Source organism: Odocoileus virginianus, chromosome 13 (genome assembly GCF_023699985.2).
Source record: "Odocoileus virginianus isolate 20LAN1187 ecotype Illinois chromosome 13, Ovbor_1.2, whole genome shotgun sequence".
Classification (NCBI taxonomy): Eukaryota; Metazoa; Chordata; class Mammalia; order Artiodactyla; family Cervidae; genus Odocoileus; species Odocoileus virginianus.
Genome location: NC_069686.1, coordinates 1,437,611 through 1,464,378, shown reverse-complemented (window position 1 = coordinate 1,464,378; position 26,768 = coordinate 1,437,611). Strand labels below are relative to the sequence as shown.

Here is a 26,768-nt window from a genome sequence, read left to right as displayed (position 1 = left end):
GTAAAAACTGCACTGACTTTCAAAGTACAAATAAAATTTGCAAGACTAAGGAAAATGACATGTAAAATAATTTTTTATTTTAAAATGTACATTTTCATGGCAAAATAGTTTACTTCAGTTGCATCTGTCTATATTTCAGCATATATTTTCAATGAGCTGTTAAACTTATTAAAACAGAACATAAATATTTAACATTTTAATACTTTTCCTCAAATAAGATTCTATAGTAAATATTTTTGCAATAATAATCATGCTTTTCAAATTCACAATGCTTGTTATAGAAATCCATGGTGTAGTACTTAAAAATTTGTCTCCTTAGCTCAGTAATACCAAGGTTCATTAACAGTCTCCTTAAAGGGCTTCAGAATGTGCCTTAAACAACTCCAGAACCAGAAGAAAACTCTCTAGGATTCTTCTCCAATGCTTTGCTTCAGTTGAAAACATTCCATTAGAGCATTACCTCTCAATGGTCAGTAGCTAACAAGCACCATGCTAGGAAATTTTTTATTTTTTTTTTAGATGTAGAAGGAATGCAAGTATGCACTTATGATAAATTTCTTCACACGTACTGCAGGCCCTGGTTGCCTCCCGCTGTGCCCTCACATGGAGCTTTGTGGTTGCGCAGTACACAGAAAGATTATTTTCTCAGCTGTTAAAAATTGTGAAGGGAAAAAAAAAAATTGTGAAGGGAGTTTTTCCAGAAGTTGTAATTGCCACTCTCTAAATACTAGTCAGAGAAATGGAATTAATGGTATTCTATGGTATATTTGAATTGGTATATCCTATATAAAAATTTGAATGATGAAATGTGTCATTTGATAAACCATGAGTGAAAAATATATTTCTGAAAATTACATATGTAGGTTGAAGTGGCATTTTCCTTGGCATGCATTGTCCTAAGGAATGATCTCTTACAGAAGGAATTACAAGAAAATGAAGGGTTTGATTATGCTGATGTCCTTTATCTTCTTCACTCAGAAGATAAGGTAATAACTTTATGAAATGTTAGAGCTCATTTAGAAGAAAATGATTTTTAGACTACATCCTCAAAATTTCGTCTTTTTCATGCAATATTCAAATGTATTATTTAAAAAATGTAAAATATCTTTGGTTGGTTGTTAGTTTGTAATGATGTAATAATAATGTTCCATATTTTTCATAGTTGTCATATTTCATCTTTGAAATGTAGCAATTTTAATGCTTGGTGACAAGCCAGAAAACAAATCTCTTCTGTCCTGGATGCATCAAATTTCAACTTAATTTTATGACCTTTCAACCTTCAGTCATCTACTTCTTACCCAGTATTCTAGAGTGGTGGTTCTCAAACTATTTTTGATGAATGAATAGCTCTTTCCCCAGCAATCTGTTATGAGGAGATAATTTTAAAGCAACCAAACTGTAAATTTTGAATTAATTTTAGACTTTTCATAAATCTGCAAAAATAGTACAAAGTGTTCTGAAAGTACACAGCTTTCTTGGATGTCAATCAGGAAATTACCATTGATATAATACTACTAGCTAATCTGCAGAGTTCATTTAACTTTTGCCGGTTTCTCACCAATGTCCTTTTCCTATTCCAAAATCCAATCCAGGATCCCACATTGCATCTAGTTATCATGTCTCTTTAGTGTCCTTTAATCTGTGACACTCAAGTCCTTTGCCTTTCATGACTGTGATATTTTTGATGAGTCCAGGCCAGTTGTTTTCTAGAATGTCCCTCAATTTGAGTTATCTGCTGTTTCTCATGGTTAAACTGAGTTCATGCATTTTGGCTGAGAATACCATAGTCTTCACTCTCTTTCCCAGTACATCATTGCAGGGAGTACACAATGTTGATATGTCTTATAACTGGTCATGTTAACTTTGTGTGCCTGATTAAAGTGGTGTCTCCATATTTCTCCCTTTAGTTACTCTTCTTCCCTTTAAAATTAACGAGTATTTGGAGGTGAGTATCTCTGAGACTATGGAAATACTGTGTTACGCATTGTACTTTTACTCACTGGTTTTAGGATCCATTGATGCAATAATAATTACTGTGATATGCCTAATGATGATTAAAAATTTTTTTCCTTTATTATAAATTGGTATTTAACTGTGAGGAAGAGCTGTTTAAGTATTCTCAGTTTCTATAATCCTTTTGGCAATTATTTTGTGAACTCTCACTGGTCCTTGGGCCACAGTAACCCTGGAGAAACAGAGGAACTCCCAAACTATTGTTATTCTACAGTGCATTGAGCAATAAAGAGAGAACGTTGCCAATTATGTCTCAGCTCAAGGAGATTTTGAGGAAGAAAGGAGAGTGGTTAAGGGGAGAAATGAAGTCATTGTATTATTATTTTTTTAAACAGAGTTTTACTCTACTGTAGTACACAAAAAGATGAGAAGTCCTGCTGCAATGTGGGCAATCATAGGGTAGGGATTCATCTGACGGACTTTCTAAACCACATTTGCTCCGTCTCCTCTGTTCATCTACATGTTACGCTCACTGATCTGCTCCTCAGAGACACCCATGTTCTCCCTTTCCTTCTACTGCCCATTCTCCTTTCAATCGTTCTACAGTTCCTCCCAGATTGTTCCCATGTGCTCCACTCTCTGGGCCCCTTCCCTTTAGCCTAACACCTTTCTTCTTGCCTGCGATCAGGTGACTGCTTTGTAAGTTGTCGTTCAGTTGCTAAATCATGTCCAACTCTTTGCAACCCCATGGACTGCCGCACGACAGGCTTCCCTGTCCTTCACTACCTCCGTGAGTTGGCTCAAATTCATGTCCATTGAGTCGGTGATGCCATCCAACCATCTCATCCTCTGTTGACCCCTTCTCCTCCTGCCCTCAATCTTTCCCAGCATCAGGGTCTTTTCCAATGAGTCGGCTCTTCTTGTCAGGTGGCCAAAGTATTGAAGCTACTTTGTATCAGAGTACTTGGTGAGTACATACTTTTTATTATGGAAAAATTCAGACAGAAATAGAATGACAAAGTAGCATACTCACACATTCCCATGACCTGTCTTCAGCAGTTATTTATATATTCCCTCACTATCCATATATTACTTTTGAAGCAAATCTCAGGCATCATATACTTTTATCTGAGAATATTTCATATGTACCTATAGCATTTTAATATGATTAACAGTGACAGAAGAAAACTCACTAAGATTAATGTTCTCACACTGAAATTAATGGTTCTCTCTCTGTGTACCACAGTGTTCAAATAAAATACTAAAAATAGGGTTTAGTGATAAGATTCTATCTTTTGGGTCTTTCTAGAAGATCCATCATACTTGTAAATATTTGGCAAATGGACTGCCAAAGGGAAAATTGACTTTTGCTCTTTGCCCAGTCCTAGAATGTTAAAATGTGATTCTTAAAAAGGAAATCAATTTTTATTCTCCCTTAGAATACAGCAGAATTTTACAAGTAAACTTATTTTAAGAAATGAGCAGTATCATCTCAGAATGCATAAAATTCAATATATATCATGCTATACAAGAGAAATTTTAATTTTTATCAATTCTGTTTTGAAATGTTGAAATAAAAATATGATTAAAAAAGTTGAAGGTTAATAAAATTACGGAGGCTCCTATTACCATTTGGGTATCATTTACATAATCAATAATCTAACATTCCATTTAAAAATTAAAATGTTTTTCTCTTCTCTTCTCCCTGATACCACTACCTAATTCTCTGTTTTATTCGTTCAGTAACGTTCTGGGGCAACTCTACTACCCGTTTTCCCCAATAATGTCTTATTTTACTCCCAGAGATAAGAATGAAATGTATCTTAATATGCAAGAATTCAAAACCTATTGCCTTGAGTAACATGATAAATGAAGTAAGTTAAAGATAATGCATCTCTCCTATTTCCAGGATATTTGTTTAAGAGCAGGCTATGCATTAACACTTTTTGCCTTCAACAATCGCTTTCAACAATACTTAATATTGGAAAATGGAAAAATGAGCATATCAATTTTTGAACCTTTCCTTGAATCAACAATTGAAAGTGAGAAGGCAATGGCAGCATTTCAGGTATAAACTTGAGGATTAAAATTTCAAATCAATATATCTTTTTAGTGAAAACTGCAAAGTTAGAAAAAACATTGGATCTGGAAAATATTAACTGATTTTATAAAATTCACAGTGTTTTTTACACCACCGCCTTCCACCTCATAAGAATTCCATTATGTAGAATTTTACATGGTTAGGTGCTTCCCTGGGGGCTCAGTGGTAAAGAATCCACCTGGCAATGCAGGAGATGCAAGTTTGATCCCTGGGTCAGGAAGATCCCCTGGAGAGGAAATGGCGACCCACTCCAGTGTCCTTGCCTGGAAAATCCCATGGACAGAGGAGCCTGGTGGGCTACAGTCCATGGAGTCACAAAAGAATTGGACATGACTTAGCAACTAAACAACATGATGTGGGTTTTTTTGTTTTTTACAAATTAATAGGTAATTTTGCCTCATCTGATGCTTAAAACAACCCTATCAGGTTGACAGGCATGTAGTATTATTTTTATCACCCGTATTTTACAAGGCAGTAGGTAGAGAAACAAGTTTTCTAACTGCGGATCTTTAGCCGATCACCTGATTCTTCAACCATATAGACAACCATATGTTTCTAGCTTCTTCTTGATCTTAGTCTCTCTTCTTTGCCTATCTTCTGACCTTTAGGAAAGTATTTTCTGTGAACCCATACTTTACAGATGCAAAAGTTGCAAACACTGTAGAAAGAAAATGGAAGAATAATATGGCCTACGATGGTTACTCAGTAATCGGATAGGGAAGCACACCCTGGGTCCTCGCCCACAGCTTCTTTTCTTCTATTGGATCATACCAAATTGACCCTCTTACCTTCCTGAGAAGCATGCCCTCAGAAATAAAAGGCTAACTACAGAAGCTGAGTAGAAAGTGTTCAATGATTCTATGCTTTTTTTATTTTTAGATTATTGTATTAGCTAAAGTCATTATAGATGTGGACCACATTACTTTGACTGCGAGAGGTGTTACTATTTTAGTTGATAGTCTATATTCAGCTGATTCCACTACTATTGTCTTGACAGGTAAGAAATGACTAGAAGTCAATCATATCCACATAAAACTATTTTCAAAAAAGTATTTTTTTTGTAATCTGAGGAGTAATAAAATAAACTTGATACTCTGTCATGTGGTTTTAAGAATGAATTCATGTAAGTCTACGTGGAACTCCAGAGTTAAGTCTACATGGAACTTCAGAGTTAAGTCTACATGAAACCATGAAAGTCTATTCTGCACCCCAATTACAGCCTTTCTGATTTCCTAATTACTTTTTTAAACCTCTAATTAATTTTTTCAGAATGTAAAATGAGAATTCAACTATGAATTACCAACAAAAAATTTATACACTAATTTATAGTAATACTGGCAGACTTACACTGATAACCTCTGTCTGATTCCTTTTGACTAAATGTGCATATTTGGCTAATGTTTGAGTTCTCTATGTTGCTATGCAATATAGCAAAGCAGAATGGTCCAGTAGCACTCTTGACAGTTAGTGCTAATTGTGTGACTGTATCTATCCAGATCTAACTCTCCAGATGATAAATATGTTAGCTTGCTTGATCTATCACACTTAATACAACATAAAACAGTATCAAAATGACAGCCATATGGAGAGACAACTACCAAAAAATAAAGTATTTGTTTTTTAACTGAAAGGGATTATTGAACACACCAAAAAAAAAAAAAATTTCACTTGCTGCCATAAAGATACATTTGTATGGTATAAGGTAAATTCAAGCAAACAAAAATTAGCTAGAAAAAAAATACATGTTTAAAATAAGTTATTAAATATATTTTTATCTAAATAACATTCTTATAGTAATTCTATGACTCTGAAAAACAATTGTAGTGGGTTTAAATTTTACCTCATAAACTCCTCTGTGCAAGAAATGCCATATTATTTTAGCTTTCAAATATTAATTTTCCCAGGGTGGTAGATGCTGAATCTCAAAAATTATTTGGCTTCCTCTGCACTTCACCACTGGAGTTATATGCACCTCCAGAGTCATATGCATGTCTGGGATTTCTCAAGCAAAGCCAGATACTTAGATTTCAGGTATAGAGTAAAATAAATGATATGCTCAAGTCCAAGTTGGCATGGTCTCCAGAAGAGGCTCCAAACGCACAGAAATTTTACATAGACTGACGTTCCTGTCGCCAGCTGTTCACTTTTCCATGTGTACCACCTAGCCATTCTTCACGCAAAGTCCTGCTGTTTTAGTCTTAGATTTTCTGCCCTTACCCATTTCTTACTCCCTATATTTAAAGGCACCCTTTTCCCTTCCTCCCCTTCTATAAACTCAGGCTTTAGAAAATATAAGCCTGAAAGTAAGATTATCGTTAGATAATTTTTGCTCTAGACCATGCCACCCAACTCTCCTCATCCTGAGGCCATAAATACAGAAGACATTCTGGCTTTTAATGGAGGCTGGAAAAAACACAAGGAGAACAAAAACTCAGTGAACACCTCAATAAAGTATCCACCCACAAATGTAAAAATAGATGTATTGTGTTACATTTATTCTAACACAGCAACAATATTGTGAAAGAATATCACATGAAATCTCTAAAAATAAAAACACAAATTCTAATGAAACAATTTTAAGTTGGTAGCTGCACATTTATTTAATTACTGCTGCTGCTAAGTCGCTTCAGTTGTGCCCGACTTTTAGCGACCCCATGGACTGCAGCTTACCAGGCTCCTCCATCCATGGGATTTTCCAGGCAAGAGTACTGGAGGGGGTTGCCATTGCCTTCTCCGTGTTATTTAATTACTAGATCACTTTATTACTTCAATCTCAAAACACTGCTTTTATGGGAAGAACCTCAATGATCTTACATGTCAATAAGCAATGTATTGCTTGATTTTAAAAATATAATTAAGCTCTTAAAAGCCATTTGAATTGCAAAAAGGACATTAAATTTTCTTACCTAGTTCAAACATTATGTTCATAATCATTAAAAAACATAAAACCTCAAAATAAAATATATTCTGAAGCCAAGAGGAAGAAAACCTCTGATTTTTCAAAATTCTTCACACTTAAATGAAACTATTTAACTTTTACTGTTTGTGACAGAAAACCAAACCAGGATTGTGGGGAAAGTTTATATTTAAAACGCACACATTTTTCCTCAGCAGTTCTTCATTAATAGAGATGTGACTCAAGAACTTTTTAATACTTTCATATATGCAAATGAATGAAGGCACAGTATACTGCTTTATATCAATTAAATGACACATGCATTTTTTCTTGTTTAATTTATAGGGAACTTAATAGCTACCTTGGCTCATTCTAGAGCTGGTATTCCAGAAGCATTTACCACATTAGGGACAGTCCAACAACTCTGCTATCATTTGTATTCAGGACAAGAAGAGGTAAGAAAAAGTAATTCTAAAACAGACTATCCTAAAAATAATCTGCCTCTCTCTTACTTCTGTGGGCCAATTTCTCCACAGGTTGAGTGTTATAAAATATTAACAGTTCATATTACTAACTCAAAATTTTATGATTTTTCTTTGCCATTCACAATTCTGGCTCCCACAAAATATGCACATTGGTTTTAATTTCAGGCTTTAAGGTTCAGTCTATGAATAAGTACATGGATGATACAAAAATACTCATTTATAAAATATTTTATATTTTATAGTTAAAGTCACTCAGTCATTTCTGTGATTATTTGTAATGAGTGAAAGTGGAATCCATTGGGAAGTTTTCCTTACCTGCCCAACAATTAAGAGTTGAGGGTGTGTGAAGCCCAGTTGGCTATGACAGTGTGTTGCTTCTGTTTTTTTTTTTTTTTGCTTCTCCTGGAAGCAGCTTCTCCTGGAAGGGCGAAGGCAGTGTTTCTCCAACTTTAAGGCTATATCACCTGGAGGACTTGTTACACCGTAGACTGCTGGCCTCCATTCCCAAAGTTTCTGATCTAATGTATCTGGTATAGAATTAGCATTATATTTTGCATTTCTAACATGTTCCCAGAAGCTGAGGCTGCTGCTCCAGAACCACTGTGCAGGCCATGGAAGATTGGGGGCATAGACAGAAGTCGTGTGTCAATGTAAAGACCAACATGTCAGCCTTCTGGTACTCTGCATGGCCTTGGTTTACATTCATTTTTTCAACATTTCTTATGCCACCGTGAAGAGATTTTCCTAAGAACTTCCCAGGGGTGTACTTTATTATATGAACAACCTAATTACTTCAGAGTGAAATGCAGAGAGTATTTCCTTCAAAGGAAGGATTACTTTTTCTGGAGTCCCATGGCCTGGAACTTGTGCTGTTTCTTTGGTTTTGCCAGTGGATAACTGAGTTGCTTCCTCGGGTGGCTTATTTTTTACTTACTGTTATGCTATGGTTTCTTTACCTAGTTTCCTATATTATAATCACCTGTGCAGTTTGAAAAGTCCCAATGTTCAGTTCGCTGCACTTCAAAATAATTAAATCAGTTTTCAGACAATATTTTCGTAGCTATCCAGGTGATTCCAATTCACAGTGAAAACCCGAGACCTACTATCTTAGTTCAAACTCAAAGGTTCTTACTTGGGCTGCCCCTGAGAATCACCTGTGGCACTTAAAAAAAATACCTAACACCAGATTCTAAGAGAGACTGTATTTAGTTGGTGGGCTTTTTTTTTTTTTTTAAATACCAGTGATTCCAACGGAGAAGGCAATGGCACCCCACTCCAGTACTCTTGCCTGGAAAATCCCATGGACGGAGGAGCCTGGTGGGCTGCCGTCTATGGGGTTGCACAGAGTCGGACATGACTGAGCGACTTAGCAGCAGCAGCAGCAGTGATTCCAAAATGCAGCCAGGACTGAGACCAACTACTTGAAATCAATGGCAACTCACAGCCTCCCGAAAAATATGGCTATGCTTCTGTCTATAAATTGCCATCAGCTGACATACATATTTGCTGTATGATCTCTACAGAGATTTCCTATGAAATATTTAATAAGCACACTGGCTTAGATATTTTAAGAACAAAGCTCAGTGTTTAAGGGGAAATTGTGTCTTCTTCACTTAGGTTCGCATGGCTTGCTCCAGTGCTCTTGGTTACTTAACTTACAATGCAAATGCTTTCCGACTCTTATTAAAGGAATGCAGGAATAAGCCTAATCAGTTCCTTCGTATAACAAAAAATATCAGCAGAGATGCAAGTATAAACCCAGCATTTTTAAAGGAATTTGAAATGCAACAAAAAGTGGGACTTCCTTCCCTAAGGTATTATTCCTATATTTGAAGTGGCAGTAGTGAAATTACTGAGACGGATTTTTAAGGAAATTTAAGGAAGATCAAACAAGGGAACTATCCTTGATATGAATCTATGCAGTGTAACAAAGAAAGACTTCATTCTAAATGTCCATTGCCAAAGTCTCTTTTTAATTCCAATTTGGCAACAGAATTGAGAGTGCAGACAAGAATACAACTATCTTGGGGATCCTGTCTGGTCAGGGTTATTCATCCCCCTTTTCAGAAGTTTTTGGAAGATTAGTTGCTTCAAAGTTCAATTTGGGCTTCCCTGGTGGCTCAAAGGAGTAAAGAATCTGACTGCAATGCAGGAGACCAGGGTTCAATGCCTGGGTCAAGAAGATCCCCTGGAGAAGAAATTAGCTACCGGCTCCAGCATTCTTGCCTGGAGAATTCCATGGACAGAGGAGCATGGCAGGGTGATTGAGGAAGTCATATTTTGGTAGGTTTGGGGTACATTTGAGAGCTCTGAGGCAACCAGGAATGCCATTATGACCTTGGCATCAAATAGGGCTTTTACACCTGATTCAAGCTATGCCAAATTCACAGGGTATAAACAGGGCTAAATCAGACCCAGTGGCTAAAGTTATGGTAAAGTCTGCCAGGCATTTATTCAGAGGATTTTGCTTCAGTGTTGCAGTTCTACCATGAACTTAACTTTCTGTAGAAAGAGAGCAGAGGAGAATCTCCTTACAATGGGCATATTTTCTCTTCTTCTGTAATTACAGCTGAATTAAAATTCTCTGCAAATAGTGCTATTTTACACATAGGAAACAGAACTACTCAAGATATATTATTAACTCTATAATAATAGAAGACAATAGAATCCAGTAGTGTATCATGGTTCTATAAATCAATTTTAAGCATAGAGAAAAATGAGTACATCTTCAGTCAGTTTAATTTGAATTCTTTGAAAAACTGAATACCCCAAACTGATTATCTAACTTTATATAATCCAGGGAAAACTAAATTACAATTGCTTTAATTTTCTGGGTTTAAAATTTTTAATTAAAATGTTTAAAATGGTACTTATTCAAAAAATTAATTTACTTTAAATAATGGAAGTATTATTTTACACAGTCACTCCCACAGCTAGCCCATATGGCAACTTTTTGGGAATTAGAATAAGATACTCCTTCGTCAGTACACTTTACTGCCATCTACAATTACTGTGAGGTGAATGGCATCCCCTGGAGTTGTGAACTCTCAATTTTCAGGATTACAAACAATAACAAGTGGTCAGTAAACTTATGGGAATGACTACTAAGTGAGGTAGAACTGGTAAACAAATAACAATTACTCCAATAACTAATAATTCTATGCACTCTCCTTACAGTATTTATATAGATTGACTATTCCCTTTCATTTTCATAACAATCCTGCAAAGGAATTTTATTTAAATGAAACTATGGGAAATGTGCTAAAAGATTATTAATTTCCACAAAATATTCCTTGATACCACTACTGGAAACATAAAGTAGATTGATTTTGTTGGGGTCGTGACAGCATTGTTTTGGAGTATATACCGCTTATCTATTCCCACATGCTCATTCGGCCCCAAGAATGGCAGATTAGAAGAGTCTTTGGATGTGTAAATTTTGAAGTATGTAGATAAACAAAATTTTACTGTTAACTTAGACCCTATGTGAAAATAATCTGAGTCTAAAGTACTAGCCAGTTTCATGTTACTCTATACCCATACCCTATATGAAGTTGGCATACTGAACAGACTAGGGCCTGTCTTATTAAAGTTGACAAAAGCAAATGTTCCTCATCAAATTAACCAGGAACACATCTGTCATAAGCAGTTTTAATATTTAATATTTAAAATTACATTTCATCACCAGGGAAATTTTGTTAACACCATATGTTACATGTACAGGATGATTAAAATACTTCTATTAAAGCCACATCATATCAACTTAGGTATACCTTGTTATTCTTTAGCTTGAAATACTTCATTAGTATCACATTACTTTGAAAATAAAGTTTAAATTTTCTCTTATTCATGGTACACAAAATGACCTGATCCTTATTCTCCAATCTTATCTCCCATCATGTCTGCAGATAACTTTAATTCTGATCACACTAGACTACTTGGTGCCCTTTGAACATGCCATGTTGTTTTATAGTATTGTAATTTTTCATATTCTGTTCCCCATATCTGGAATACCCTCCCCCAATTCATCTGTTTAAAGACCCATTTTCTTCAAAACCTAGTTGAAGACAACCTAGTTGTCTCTTTTTCCATGAAACTTTTCCTATTCACTTCAAGCATACTGAATCTTCCACATGTTTTGGGTGTTAAGTGAATAAATGACTGACAGACTACAAAATACTAACAGGTAACACACGTAGTTAGTACAGGTAACATGTATAAATTAGACTACTAGGCACTGAATATGGTACCTGGGTATATTAAGTTTTTATATATTTCTAGTTTTTGTGATAAAAGTGTTTTCCTTTCAGTCTGGAGAAAAATGGAGGACCATCCATAATTCCTGTCTTTAAGAAAGGTAATTGATTTTTCTTTTATCTCTGAGATACTTTCTATTCTGACCTTTTATAATTGTTTTATTTCTAAGAATTCAAAATGTAGAGGCTGCCAAAATATGTTTCCCGGTAGACTTCTGCTTTTCTAGTTTTACATACCTAAAATATTTTCCCATTTACAAACCCGTGCTGTGTTAATCATTCCCTTTAAGGGTTCCCCACTTATGTCATTTGACAGAAATCCCCTTCTTACTTTGCTTTTTCTCATAAGCCATGCATAGAAATGTTATTATTGAAACAACATGGAAGTATGACTTTAATTATGATCTTGCTATTACTCTGTTTCATGTACAACTTGCCTATAAGTTCTTACAGCAGAGATGACATTCTTTCCATTGATATTATGTTCAGTTTTATAGAGCTGATAGATAAGCTTACAGAGTTGGTGGCTGAGGCCTGTGAGATCAGAATGCAGATCTCACCATGTTAGTATCCAATTCCTACTAGACCAATAATAGGGAAAATAAATCACACACTGACTTTATGCACCTGCTTAGTGCTTGATCACGGGTGCTTAGTAGGATCCAAAATCAGTCCACTTGGTGTATTACCTCACTGTAAAAGCAAAGACAGAACTTTCTGAAATCAAGATCACGTTGTTGGAGTCACAAGTGGAAAGACAGAGAATAGGAAAAGAAAAGGACAGGGAAGAACTTCATAGTATCTGAGGAAAGGTAGGTATGTGTGGGAAGCTATATTTTTGAATATCGGTAGTAGAATGGTTTCTGTATGGTCTGGTTTTTGTATAGCTTCTTTAGTGTAAGAGTAATTACCTAGAAGAATAAAGCTAGTTCCATTATTCCTTCATTTTAATATTGGTTTCTGAATAATACGTATACCAGTAATGGTCTGCAAAGTCCAGACCAGGTTTGTGATAAGACAAAAAGGAAAAAGGACAACTAGGTGTCTAATAAAGTTAATTTCATTCAAGTAAAGTCCTCCATTTTGATGATGGCTTTTACACCTTCTTTTGACATGAAGCTATCCCTTCTTTTACAAAATGATGTTTAAAGTGGCTGGCATTTGTTCTTTCATTAGTGCCAACTTGGCATGATAAAAAGTTTGCAACCATATATTGATCTCCACAGATTTTTGCATCCCAGCATCTAAAAGTCTGGAAGCTACTGATCTGTTCTCTTAGTATGTTTCAGCAATGTGAAGAAATAGAAATATATAGAATTAAAAGCAATGAGACTATTCCTAGGGCTCTTAGGCTTAAGAGACACTTAATTATGGCTTAAGAGACACTTAATTATGGCTCTCTCCTTTTTAGGGAAAGAGTACCGAAGAAAATCAAAACCCAAAATTCAACCAAGAGATTCTTTGACTTTTATACCTCCTGTAACTAACTTCATGGGACTCTTCAAAACAAGCAAAAAGAGTATGGTTTCTCATATTTTTTCCTTTTCATCTGCAATTTCATCAGATATCATAACTGTATCAAGACCAAGAATAGTGCTTTTGAACCAACTTGGGAAACATGTACAGAAAGCTAATCCGGAGCCTGCAGAAGGCTAATAAAAGCATTTTAGTGTGAAAGGATTCCTGAGCAATCTTGTAAAATTTTTTATTTTCAATTGTGCTAAAATATACATAACTGCATAATCTTTTTGAATGCAAATTCTTGATACTGTTGTTTAACAAAACTTCCTTAGCATGTCTACTGGAACTTAACATCAGGTCTGATATATGGCTCCAAAAATTAAGTAGCATTTTCTATAATAGAATGCCTGCACCTAAAATCATTAAGATACAGCAGCTGACACAAGTGACACAATTAGTGTATATTTCTCTCTCTCTCTCTCAAATGTTAGAAAGATTTTTTTACTTGGTATGCTGGGCTAAAAAGGTCTGATTCAAAGTAGCCTACATGTTAACACTGTGCTACCATAAGATATTTAATGACAGATACCACAGATGCATGAGCCTTCTAAAAATCTGAAATGTATACATTTAAAAACATTTTATTGAAAAAAATCTGAAATCACTTCCTAGCAAGCATAGAAGTATGGCTAAAAAGTATGGCCACCTCTGTTGACCAGACACCATACCTACAGAGTATCCTCGGTTTGAGGCTGGAATAGATGATATTCTCTGTGGCTTAGAATCACATGATGTCTTTGCCCAAAGAGTACTGTTTCCAGTAGGTGCAATCTTTGATGTATGTCTGAGCATGTATGTATATGATTTACAGCAGCAAGCAGATTTGACATAAAAGTTAACTGGGTTTCAGTGAATCCTTTAAAGAGTACTCCTTTTTCTTTGTCCACTTTGCTCAGTTGTCTCTACAGTCTATCTGGTCTGCAGCGGAACATATATGTTAAGTAGCAGTTATTTTCTCCAACATGCCTTCACCTAATGATGATGATGGTGATTGTGATAGTGGCTACAGGTACTTAGGGATTTCTATGTGTCACAGTCCAAAGCCTGTGCTTTTAACAACTGTACAATAAGAGACTTCTTTAATCTCCAAATTCAATTCTGAATTATCTTAGCAGTCCAGAGTCACAACTTCCTGGTGGAGAGACTAACATACAGGAATTCCAGGGGAAAATCTGGGGAGAATTTTATACTAGAAAGGGATAAATAATTCAAATGATAAAAACCAGTATCATTTAATTCAGCATTGTTAAGAATTCACATCAATGAAACATTAAGCCTCTGTAGACATTAAAAAAACAAAAAAGCCTTTAGAAGCAAAATTTGAACTTTGTCGCTGGATTGGGTGGCTTCAAAGTTGAGGATCATTATTGCATTCAATAACATAGGCATTTCCTGAGCATCTTGGCCTAGACAGACCATCCTACTATGCTTAAAACTTTCCAGTATTCCTCTTTAAGTACAAGGCCAAAATAAAGATTTTTATTACATTGCATTTTTTCTTTTTAAAAATTATATGTAAAATGAGAAAGGTCTCAATTCATCAAATTACCTGCCTCTTACCTGTGCATGCATGCTAAGTCACTTCAGTTGTGTCTGACTCTTTGTGACCCTATGGACTTTTAACAACTTGATCCAGTTATGGATGATGTAACATAAATGTCTACTAGCAAAACCTCTCAAAGGACATTAAGCAGTTAGTAGCATCATCCTTATATTCAAAGGACAGTACATTCAGTTCCTTTAATCTGGGAAGAAAAAAAGTCATGAACTGCAGTAAAAGTTCAGATTCAAAGGACATTATCAAAAAACCAAAAAAAAACCAAACCTTTTTCATCTCATATATCTTCACTGATTAAATATACTTTCTAAAATAATGAATGTAAATATATGTGGCCAACTAAAAAGTACAATACACCCTTGAGGGATTACTTGCATGTCATATTTTTTAAAATCTCAAGATGGATCTTAAGAAATGTATAGAAGTCCCATTTGCTCCAGAGAAGATACCTAATAATATATATTTTTATAATTATTAACTTACATTCTATTAGAGAAAGTCTCCTTTTGTTTTGTCCTAGAATTCTGAGTTGACATGACTTTGACCTGGCTACCTTTCTAAAACTGCTGTCTCACTAGAAAAGTCAGTGTAATGTTTCCATAGGAACTTATACTATTCTGATATGAGACAGGTGGGAAAAGATCTATGCCTGTGTTAACATGGGGCCATGATTTAGCAGAATTGCTACATTTTTTCCAAGATTTTTCTTTTCACTTGCCAATATTAGTAAATTATTTTCCTCACAAGATGTTTTATTTTGGTTTTTGATAATTAAATAGAAAAAGCCCTATACTCCCTTGTAAGACCATATTATTGTTGTCTCTCAGAAGAGCAGGTTAAACATCAAACATAAGAAAAGTAATAACAAAGAAAGTCTTGATGAACAATTAATATTATATATTTTATATACAAAAAAATAAAAACCTTTAGGGATTTTTTTAAAAGCAAAAATCAAATCTTCATCTTTAATCGTGGCACTTTTATAGCAGCTTCTCCAACTTCTTTTGATATATCTACTCCAAGAGGACATCTGCATCAAAACCAGACAAATCACATTATTTCAAATATTTGCTTACTGATCTGTCACTAGTTCTGCAAACTGTTTAGAATTCTGACAAAAAATATATGTATCTAGTGTATAACTATCATATGTGATGGTGATTCCTGAATACATATAGACTAGGACCTCAAACTAGCAAAACAGGTAAAGGAAGGCTAGAAATCGAAATTTGGCAATTTTTAAAAACCTCTTTCATTATCCTAAAAAAAAAAAAAAAAAGAACAAACAAAAGAAATCTCTTTGAGGTATAATTGACATGTTGAAAACTATACATATTTAATGTACACAATTTAGTGAGTTTGGGGTTGAGATGTTTTTCAAAGAGTTCTATTGCTCTCAAATACTGTAAGTTGAAACAAAAAATTACAAAAATGCTTTATGCTCTACAAAGTTAAAAGGCTAAAAAGTTTACCATACAGCTAAACTATCCATTCCTACTTCAGAAATTCACCAAGTTTCCACCAGCTCTTCTCTGAGGTTTTAAAAGCAGGCGTGTTCCTTTCTATGTTCCTTTGTTACTGGTGGCAGGGAGGCCTTAGATCCTACCCTCTTCCTCTGTTCTTCCCCAGTAAATAACTTTGGCCTCAGATTTCTGCTTTTTTTTACATGTTTAGCATACTGCCCTATGCTAGGCTTCAGCTGGACCCCAACCTAAAGCCATCATCTCCAGCCTCAACACTGCTATAAGAAGGCTCTGTTGGATCAGACAGTGGATTTCACCTGAGGCTAGGCCATCAACTAAAAGGATTCTTTTTGTCATTACTAACTAAAATCTGTTCATTTATGATCAGCTTTAATAGTCTACGGTTCATGTGGCTGATAGTTACATACTAATATGCTGAAAAGTTTTAAAACAGCAGATGAAACAATAATGAAAATAGAATTATGTTAGATTATGAAATATAATCATGCTTTACTATTTTTACTATTCCGGAATTAACTTAGACCAGAACTTGATAACAAATTGAAAGAAAAGCTGTGCTACTCCTAGGAACAATTTGGGGAGGGGAAATAAGGATTGCAGAAAATAAACTATCTTTTGGCACTTTCTCAGCGTCCTGTGGAGATGTATACTCACAACCCCGTCTCACACCAGAACCCTTGGGCACATTTTTGTTATTTTCAGCAAGGCAATTGGTGCTGAGATGGTCCTGACACTGCAGAAGTCCAGGTCACAGATATGGTTTCCATTCTGGTCCCAAACAAGAGAATTCATCATCCTTACCTACTCCCTGTTTCTAACCTTTAACTGGTTAACATTTGTATAATTTATTGCTATAACAAAAATATTTCCTGTAAGTTATCTACCACCTAGGTTAGAAGAAAAAACATTAATGTCATCTTTCTTCAAATACCACCAGAACGTCAATGAAAACCTTAAATATAAAAGCAAAATCCAGGCTTTGACTTTTATGGTACAACCTGCACAGAGATTATGAATGGTGCCACATACTTTGGTTCGTAGCGGATGCCTTCTGTGTTGTGTAAAATGCCCAAGCCAGCACGTAGTCTTTCAACACCATTCCTAAATAACAATCATTAAAAATAAAATAACTAGCTGAAGATTTAAAGGAAGAAAATTTAGCATGATGCAAGAGCAATTAATATTTGCATAATTATGAGTGAGTCACAAATATCCTGTGGCTTACCATGCAATCATGATGCCGTTGTCAGTGCACAGCCTGGCAGGAGGACACAGCAAAGTGCACTGGGTTGCATTTGTCACAATTTCCAGAGCTTTTCGGATATATAAGTTACTTGCAACACCTCCAGATACAACCTGAAGTTCAGAACACCGAAGTGAACAAATATCACATATGACTATGAAGTAAGCTGTGAGCTAAACCTGGGGGGAATACCAGCATTATACAATAAGACAATATCACATTTTGGTAGGTGGGTAAATGATTAAGTAGTATATCTATATAATCAACATTTGGAAAAGAAAAAAAAAAAACTTCAATATTACCATATGATCACTATCATTTTTGTACATTTTCTTCTAACCCTTTCCTTATAGTACAATCATTATACAGTATTTTAGACCCTGTAGTTTTTGCTTATAAGCATTTTTTTCATTTTACTACATAATTTTTAAACTATTACCTTTGATATTTGTTTAATATTCCATTTTGTGAACCTACTGTTTAAATATTTTCCCACTTTACAATTTTTAAAAGGATGAAGTTTAAGATACAGTTACACAGGAAATTTATCAAGCCTTTTAAGCATATTTAAAGAGATTTCATCAAAGGAACATAAATTTGAAGGAAACAGTCCATTTTTCTAAAAACAATGATAGCAGTTATACTGCATTTTGTTTCATACTGCAAACCCTCTTTTATTCAGTAAGATGCAGCCTTGAACATTTTTGCCACACAGGCTGTACCGATGTCCTAGAAAAGTGCCACACCTATACAAGAATGGCTGTTAGTTTTTATTCTACATAATCTTTTCCTGTCAGGGACAACATATGGCATAAAGATCTTTTCATCCTATGCTTATGGTCAATTAAGCTCTGGAAAGGAAAGGGACATACTGTAAAGGATGACTACCATTCTGTAATGACAGGACTTACCAGTACCGCGTTACTTGGCCGTAACAAGCCTCTCTGCTTGCAGAACAGAATAGCACGATGTGTTCTTTTTGCAATGTGGCAGGCCACGGTGTGCTGGACTGCAGCAGCAATGTCTGCAGCTGAAGACAGGATCTGCCCCTGCTCAATACCTGCAGGAATGAGCAGGTATTTTTAGGTACCATCCAGTGTTACTTATCTGTCCAACTTTACTAATTACAAATATACCTTCCTCCTTTTCCTTTCGCATTATCATCTTATCAATAACGTGTTGAAGTCCAGAAAAAGAAAAATCACAATTTTTAGCACGTTGCATGGGAGGCTGGAAATCAAAATGCATTCTATTTCCCTGTTTGGCCAAATGTTCTATAGCCTTCCCGCCACTCATGGTGGAGCACTCTGGATGTTTTATTAAGGAAAGTCTTCGTGCTACCTACCAAAAACAAACAAAACATTCTGTAACATCATGAAACTGTACATTTTGAAACCAAGGTACAAAGGAAATGATTCTTATCCTGGATGAATAAGACATGCTATACTTTTACAACTAAGGACTATACCTGGTGGTCAGTCAATACATTCATCTTGCTCCTTCTGACAAGTGATCAGTAGTAGCCAATCACTGCCTTCCTATCTACTTTTGCTCTTCTACTGGGGATGGAAACTAGGTTTGAAAATGACAATGACTGCTCAATTATGAACTTCAGAATAAGAACCTACCCTATTTCTTTTGAATTTCAGCTTGATAGAAGCAGGTTTTTTTATATAAGGAAGTCATTTTTAGAATGCTAAAACAAAGGAAAATAAATTTGCTTGTCAGTGGTATCAGCAGTTATAATATTTAATAATAAAACATTGTGTATCTTTAATGTCCTTATGTCATTTTTATATATCCTCTTCTTTCAGTTTTAAAAGGTACATTACACTTCACAAAGCACTTTCTTTCATGTTATTTGACTAAAAACATAAATGCAGTATATGCAAACTATTAGAGCCTTTATATACTGATGTAAACCTCATATCATCTTATTCAGAATGGGTAAGAAGGAATCTTTCATACAATTATGCACTGCTCTTTTTGTTTTGCTCACATAACATTTTTCAGTTTCATATATTATCCAGAAATATTTAGATGAATAGTGATAGTTCATCTATTACTATTCAGCTGAAACAAACACCTAACAAAAAGAATGGAGATATTAATTCTTAAATAATTACCTTGTCAAGCATGTCGCCTGGTGCTATGTCCAAAGACTTTCCAAGAAGAAGAAAATCTGAAACTCCTCTAACTAATGCCAAAAGACAATGACCTCCAGAAATCAAAAGAACTAAAAAAGGAAATTCTACCGTATTTGTTAACCTAATAGTAAGTGCATGAGCCTCCATATGATGAATGGGAATGAAGGGCTTTTTAAACTGGTCTACCAGTTGTAAGCTAAATGATAAACCTACGCCCAAGCTTAAGGCAAGTCCTGGCTTTATGGTAGTTGCAATTGCTGAGAGTTCACTTGGAGAGACTTCACTGGCAGAGAGAGCTTCTTGCACTATGCGTTGAATATTTTCTCTATGAAGCTGTTGAGCTACTGGAGGAATAATCCCACCTGTTCTGAAAGACATAAAAAAAACACCCAACTTTTATAAGTTTAAGATTGTAAAAATAGAGAAAGAAAAAATATGTATTATGGCTGAAAGCACGTTTTCAAATTATCATTATATAGCTAAAAACATCAGTAAGTATTTTCTAATTATGTGTGCATTATAATATGTAGTACATTATAAGAACTCAACATGCAATGATTAAGGATGTAATTTACTGTTGCTGACTTTGCAAAATTGTACACAACAAACTCCAACGGACTTATTTCCTGATAAATGAAATAACCAAAATAATTCTGAGAAGCATTCTAAGGAAGAAGTCTTGAATAAGGAAAGGATAAAATTGGGTTTTAGGAAAGGAAATCAGGATTTTGGGAAAGGAATCTATATGCAGGCAGGGAGATTTTTAAAGAGGTTATTGCAAAAGTATTTGTGTAAGGTTATTACATCTTAAACTGAGTGATCATGAGAATGGAAAGGGACCAAGAACTGAAAACTGTAATAATTTTAATTGGATATCAGGGGAAGGGGGAACCAAACCATCAAAGGTAAATCCTGAGCTCGAATGACTGGGAGAAAAGAAATCCTAACAGAAACATGAAGACAGTTTTTTGAAGAAGACGAGTTTATTTTTAAACACACTGCACTTGAGGTCATGCTAGGACAGTAGACAGCTTGCAACCCTGAAATAAAGTCTGGGAATCCAATCTTAATCCAAGAATCCAATTTTGATTTTTGGTCCATTAGGAGAAGCAGTGGACGATGACTCCAAATGTCAAGAGTAAAGAATTAGAAGGCAAAGGTTGTTAGCAAAAAAACTGCCAGCATGTGACTGATCAGAGGGCAGAGCAAAAATAGAGGGTCTGCAAGATATACCTCTGCTCTCAAAAAAAGAACTTCAAATATTTGATGATTTGATATTGTAAGATCTGTAGGCTCTATACAAATGGCATTGGATAGTTAAAATATGTATGTGTCAATCAATGAGGGTGCTATTTAAGAGGAATTACCTTATTTCAACACATTCATATTGTAATACAATTTTCCTTAATTCTTTAAAGCTACTTTTTCTTCTATATTTCTCAATTTTGTTAATGGCATCAATAACCTCCAAACTGCTTAGGTTTCAAGGCTCATCTTTATCTCCTTCCTTTCTCTCACTTTCCACATTTAATTAAGTTTATAAGTATTGATGAGGTCAGGCTGTTTGATTGTCACCACCAATTTCAAAAAGCTCTCATTAAGTCATTCTATTCAAAGCCTTCTAACTATATTTCTCCAGATACTTTCTCTGATCCTTGGAGTTGTACTATGCTGTGTTGCCAGAAAAAAAGCAGTGATGACTGGAATTTGGGAGACTTTAAATCCAAATCCTCTCCCTTCTACTTATTTTTTCCTTCCCCCACTTGCCTACACTTCCTTTCTTTCTGTGCCTCTTCTATGTATTCTAAGGATTATGCTAAGCATCAGAGATGAAAGAGATGAAAAACACAACAGCTTTATTCTCAAAGAATTAACAATGATTGCTAAAAGTCAATTAATAATCAAATAATTTTTAGACGGTATGGAAAATGGATGACTAAGGAACAAAGCTAGTAAAGAGGCATGGAAACCATTTAGCTTCAAGGCTGGAGCCAGGAGTTCAGACAAGAGACAATAAAGGTTTGAATTAAGTCAGTGGAAAGGGAGAGGAAAGTTTCCATATTTGGAAGGTACATTTACCACGACCGGATGACTGATTTGGGTACAGAGTGGTGAGGGAGAAGTCCTCCAGGTCTCTGGCTTGGAAGAAAGGAACTCCTTTCCTAAGCAGACCTCTATTACTTCACTTTACATGCTGTTTTACAACAATCTGTTTACCTGTTTGTCTTCTTCACTAATTTATAATAGAAAGAGAAGTACTCTTGTTACCAGTAATAGATGGGGTTTTTGCAGCCCTTCTTATTTGACAAGAACTACATTATATACTTTAAAAGAATTCACATTTAATCTTCACAACAATATTATGAGCTGGAAGCCATTATTATCCCCATTTCACAGATAGGGACACTGAGTCACAGAAAATGGTGCAAGGTCTCCAAGCTAGTCAGTGGCTGAATCAGAATCTAAAGCATTTTATATGGTAAGTTGTTCAGAGGAAAAAATCATATATTTGTACCCACAGTGCCTCATAGATGCTGCCTTGCAATTGTAGGTGTTCAATAAATGCTGAGATGACCTGGAATCAAACAGCCTGTATATTCTTCTCACGTGGCTTATACCCTAGCTAAACTGAAAGTTTTTTTTTTGTCCAGCACTTTCTCACCTCTTTGCCTTTGCCAAAGACACTATTTCAGTCTACAATGGTTTTTCCATCTCCATTCATTGAAGGCCTATCTGTCTCTCAAGGCCACTGACCCAAGCAACATGCCAAGTGTTGTGCCGGCCACTAGGCAGAGTGCAGTGATTAATTCAGATGCAGCCTCCATCACCTTGGAGCTTAGAGTCTATTTGGGGGAAACACTGTAAATAGGTAAACATAAAAATTACGAAAAGAACTACTAAGAAAATAAGCAGGATATGATGATATAGAATAAACTCGGTGGGAGTACCTAATTCAGATAAAAGTGGTCAGGGCAGGCTTTTCTGTGTGGTTAACATTCCTGTGTTCAGATGTCCAATAAGCCCAAAATAGTGAAAGGACTGTGAAACTGAGGTGTGGTGCTAAGTTATGGTCTGTACTACTTCTGTGATACTTACTTTATGCTGCCTTGTACTCCTAACTTTCCTTGTAGGTCCATATATCATGTCTCAAAGATTAGGTTACACTTTTTAAGGCAAGGATGTACTAGTATTTCACTGTGCCTTATTAAGGCCCACCACAGCCCCTTTCATATAATATGTAACCATTAGAGGCCTACTCTGCCCCTTCAAGTATACTATTTCTAATTATAACATTCTGTTGTTATAACTCTCATGCAGGTATTATCTTTCCTATTTTATGGATGTGAAAACAGAATCAGAAGCAACCTAGATGTCCATAGACTGATGAAGGGATAAAGCAGCTGTGGTATGCACACACACATACATATACAGTGGACTATTACTCAGCCATAAAAAGGAATGAATTTGAGTCAGTTCTAGTGAGGTGGATGAACCTAAAGCCTGTTAAACAGTCAGAAAGAGAAAAACAAATATTTATGTAAACACACATATATGGAATCTAGAAAAATGGTACCGATGAACCTATTTACAGGGCAGTAATAAAGACACAGGCATTGAGAACAGGGGAAGGAGAGAGTGAGATGAATTGAGAGAATAACACTGAAACATATACACTACCATGTGTAAAAGAGAGAGCTAGTAGGAAGCTGCTGTATATAACACAGGGAGCTCAACCTGGGGCTCTGTGACAACCTAAAGGGGTGGGGTAGGGGCAGGGACGGGCCGGCGGGGGTGGGGGTGGGGGGAGGGGAGAGTCAAGGGAGAAGGGACATATGCATACTCATGGTTGATCCATGCTGCATGGCAGAAAAGAACACAGCATTGTAAAGCAAGTATCCTCCAATTAAAAATAAATTTCAAAAGATGAATTAAAAAAAATAAAACAGATTCAGAGAGTATAAGGAACTGCCCAAAGTCAGAGCCAATACCATCTGCTAATTCATGATTCAAGTACAAGTTTATGATCTCAAAATGCCAACCTTTTTCACTACTCAGATGTTGAATATTAATGGCTTGAAGACATAGTTGTACTACACAATATTTTAATATATTGGAGCTACCTACTAAGTTTTAAAATTTGGGAGATATTACCATAACATTCTGGATTTCCATTCTCTTGAAAATTCTTATGATCAAATAACATAAGGCCTACACTCCTGTATGGCAACAACTGGCTGGAGTGGAGTAAAGACCTCCTACAGTTATTTTCTACATTATTCCCAGCCCACTTATTTATGCGATCTGCCCTCTGGAAACAGCTGAGGTTATAAACCTGGCACCATCCTGTTTTAATACGACAGTATATTATTAAGTATCGACATGACATTTATACATATTTATATTTGTGAATAGGATTTTCTTTTTCAGTGATTAACACAGGCTGTAGGTCAGGTCATACTTTCCTAGGACTTCAGTTGAGACCACGAAACATACAGCTGGACAAAAGGAAATGGCATTGCTGAAGGGAATTCATGGCTAAACCCTGAAGTTTGTTTCTTTTTGGCAACAGGATGAGCTCAGGCTGGGAAGTTACTGTGGAGGGCCTCAGAAGCCAGAGTGAAGGGTGTAAGGTTTTCTATATCAGTTATTAAGACTTTTGCACAAAAGAAGAAATTAGATCCTAAAGTTTACCTTTTATATATAATAAATTAAGATTTTATTTCATTTTATTTTTCAAAAAAAATTGGAAACTACCAAGATAATGCATACTCACTTTAAATGAACTTCAGTTTGGGAATGTATTGCTTCTCCCAAAACATTTCCAGCTTCATCCACTACAGCAGCTGCTGTATCATCACAACTGGTTTCAATTCCCAATACTAGTTTATGAAGAAATAGTTTTCCAGGATGAAAATGAAAACTTCCTAAAAATTCATAAATTTTCCTTCTTGATGGTTTAAAAAAGACTCCTGCTGTCTTATTCAATATTAGCATATTTACTGTATGGGTAATTCCTAGAAGAGAAAGAAACAAACTATTATTTGGAACTGACATTTGCCACTAGCCCATTCAGTAAAGCAAAATTCCTGAAAACTTGGTTTATTTTTCAATATATAGTTTTATAAAAATTTAGGAAAGTTTTGTTAAAAGTTGGCACAGTATTTTAAAGGCTGTAAGAAACTGTTAATATAAATAACTATGAATGAATATAATGCTCTTTAAGGGGAACATTATATAGACATAAAATTACATATAAAATTTCTGTATTACTAATACTTGTATGCTATTCTTAGCAAACGACTATTCTTACAGTACAATAGTTACATAGTCGCTTGAAAAGTGCTATTTATTTTTTTATAGCCAAAATTAAGACAAATTGTTTTAAAAAGTCAAAACAAGAAAGGCAAAGCAAAACTAATGGAAATTAATGCATTCCATTTCCCAGAAACATCTTTCAAAAGAAAAATTTAATCATGTGGTCGAAAAACAAAAGTTCACATTAAATACACAGTAAGATTCAGGCGTGTAAGTTTAGACAAAAGCATTCTCATAAAGCTCATCTTAAAAGAACACCTCAACTAAAACGACCATAACCTAATACCTATTTTATCTATTAATTACAATTTTTCGAATTAAATCTTCACTTTTGCCATAGATTTATCATACCAGTGTGTATGCTCAGTTGTGTCTCTTTGCGACCCTATGGGCTGTAGCCTGCCAGGCTCCTCTGTCCATGGGAGTTTTCAGATAAAAATACTGGAGTGGATTGCCATTTCCCCCTGCAGGGTATCTTTCCCACCCCGGTATTCTTTACCACTGAGCCACCAATAGAGATCTCCCCAAATCCTCTTCTCTCCAATAACAGCTGTCCATCATTAAAGCACTTTGTTTTTTTCACACTCCAAGTATTTAGTCTCATGTCTCCCAAATCACCTTGTTTTAGAACCTTCTAGAAATTTAGTAGATTCTTTCTCTATCACACTAGTGGACAAAATGGGGGGGAGGGGGAAGAGCGAATACTGGAACTTTCATTGTTCCACAGGAGCAGGGGGAGGTGGTCCAGGGATTGGAGATGAGCGACCTATTCAAAGAGGAGAGCTGCAGAGGATGCAGTCCCAACAGACACGCCATGATAAATTAGATTTATAGTCACTAAATCCAGCCAAAGAAGCTTGTGCGAAGCCCTTCTCGTTGGAGCCAAGCCGGATCCCAAGTGAACCTGGCATGTCTTGGGACCTGGCCAGCGCTGGTCTCTGTTCTAAGAGGGCAAGGGATTCTGACTGGAACCGCTATTCTAGCCGCACGAAAGCAACAAGCGAGAAGAGGGCTGAGCTACCTCACCCACCTTACTCGTCAACGATAGTAGCTAGTACTCATCTCCTCTCCGTGCAAAGCCGACTGAATGCCCTTTCCCAGGCGCAGGAAAGCCTGAACTTGCCACCCCGGAAGTGATGTCATCAACACGGGGCCAGCGTCCCGTCGCCAGGGTCAGCGGCTGTTTCCCTGAGGGCGTCACTTAGAGTAAATACAATCGCCAAGGCTGTCTGTTCCCTAGATGCTCTGCGTGCGCTCAAGCAATTCTCCCAGACTTGTAGGTAAGAAGACGTCTACAAGGTCACACGGCTACTGACTGATACAGCGGAGACAGAGCACAGATTCGACCACATAGCATTTAGTTCTAAACACGACGTACGCCACAGTAAAAAAAAAAAAAAAAAAAACTGCCTTAGGCTGGAATTTGGACGCCACTGTGAGAAAAGTATGGTCTTTGCTTACTCTGGAGGTAATCTTCAGCATAGTATGTACTCCTATTCTTTAACCTCCTTCAGTCTTTTTTTGTTTTTATTCGTAAGTGAACTTATTACCATTTGAATAGCTTTGTCCGAATCTATTCTTTATTCTTCCCTGAGAGGCGTTAAGATTTTACCGCAAGGTCTTTATAAATTCAAGGCTGGACAGGGCCTGGCACATATGTTTGTGCCTTTCTTGGTGTGAAGGGAAAGTCACAGTTATGGTCTAGTGGCAGATATGTAATTCATAATTACCAGGTATGAAACTTACGATTATCAGCACTTTACTAAGAATTTTTAAGGTAGAATTTAATGTTTATTTAAAAGTTCATT

At 35.8% G+C, this 26,768-nt stretch overlaps 2 protein-coding genes across 12 annotated transcripts in view; one reads left to right on the top strand and one right to left on the bottom strand.

Annotated features, from left to right (window-relative positions):
• ANKAR (ankyrin and armadillo repeat containing) overlaps positions 1–13,371 on the top strand; it is a 53,344-nt gene extending 39,973 nt beyond the window's left edge. For 6 of the 10 annotated variants that reach the window (XM_070475879.1, XM_070475878.1, XM_020896254.2 and 3 more), the window contains 7 exons: positions 864–986; positions 3,863–4,021; positions 4,934–5,051; positions 7,296–7,405; positions 9,053–9,249; positions 11,746–11,792; positions 13,103–13,371. In XM_070475879.1, the coding sequence (XP_070331980.1) occupies positions 864–986; positions 3,863–4,021; positions 4,934–5,051; positions 7,296–7,405; positions 9,053–9,249; positions 11,746–11,792; positions 13,103–13,347 (999 nt within the window). In that variant the 3' untranslated portion in view covers positions 13,348–13,371. Of the gene's footprint in view, positions 1–863; positions 987–3,862; positions 4,022–4,933; positions 5,052–7,295; positions 7,406–9,052; positions 9,250–11,745; positions 11,793–13,102 lie in introns of those variants that run through there. The other 4 variants (XM_020896255.2, XM_070475880.1, XM_070475882.1 and 1 more) reach the window with 4 other exon arrangements.
• OSGEPL1 (O-sialoglycoprotein endopeptidase like 1) lies at positions 7,847–26,420 on the bottom strand. 2 transcript variants are annotated; one of them, XM_070475885.1, is made up of 8 exons: positions 25,991–26,420; positions 24,419–24,659; positions 19,858–20,011; positions 18,634–18,838; positions 18,409–18,557; positions 17,480–17,610; positions 17,284–17,355; positions 7,847–15,800 (listed from the first exon to the last, which is right to left on the bottom strand). In XM_070475885.1, exons 2-8 carry the CDS (start codon positions 24,637–24,639, stop codon positions 15,722–15,724), a joined length of 1,011 nt encoding a protein of 336 aa, XP_070331986.1. In that variant the 5' UTR covers positions 24,640–24,659; positions 25,991–26,420; the 3' UTR covers positions 7,847–15,721. The 2 variants fall into 2 exon arrangements, with proteins under 2 accessions (XP_070331986.1, XP_020751916.2); XM_020896257.2 differs by having other exon boundaries at positions 19,624–20,011; positions 25,991–26,385.
• Positions 26,421–26,768: the final 348 nt, after the last annotated feature.

Coding starts and splice junctions, on each gene's coding strand:
- OSGEPL1 (XM_020896257.2), bottom strand. CDS start 24,639: ATGCTAATATTGAATAAGACAGCAGGAGTCTTTTTTAAACCATCAAGA. Junction 20,012..24,418: donor CAAACTGAAGTTCATTTAAA/GTGAGTATGCAT, acceptor TATGTCTTTCAG/AACAGGTGGGATTATTCCTC. Junction 17,611..18,408: donor GGCCAAGTAACGCGGTACTG/GTAAGTCCTGTC, acceptor TCTGAACTTCAG/GTTGTATCTGGAGGTGTTGC.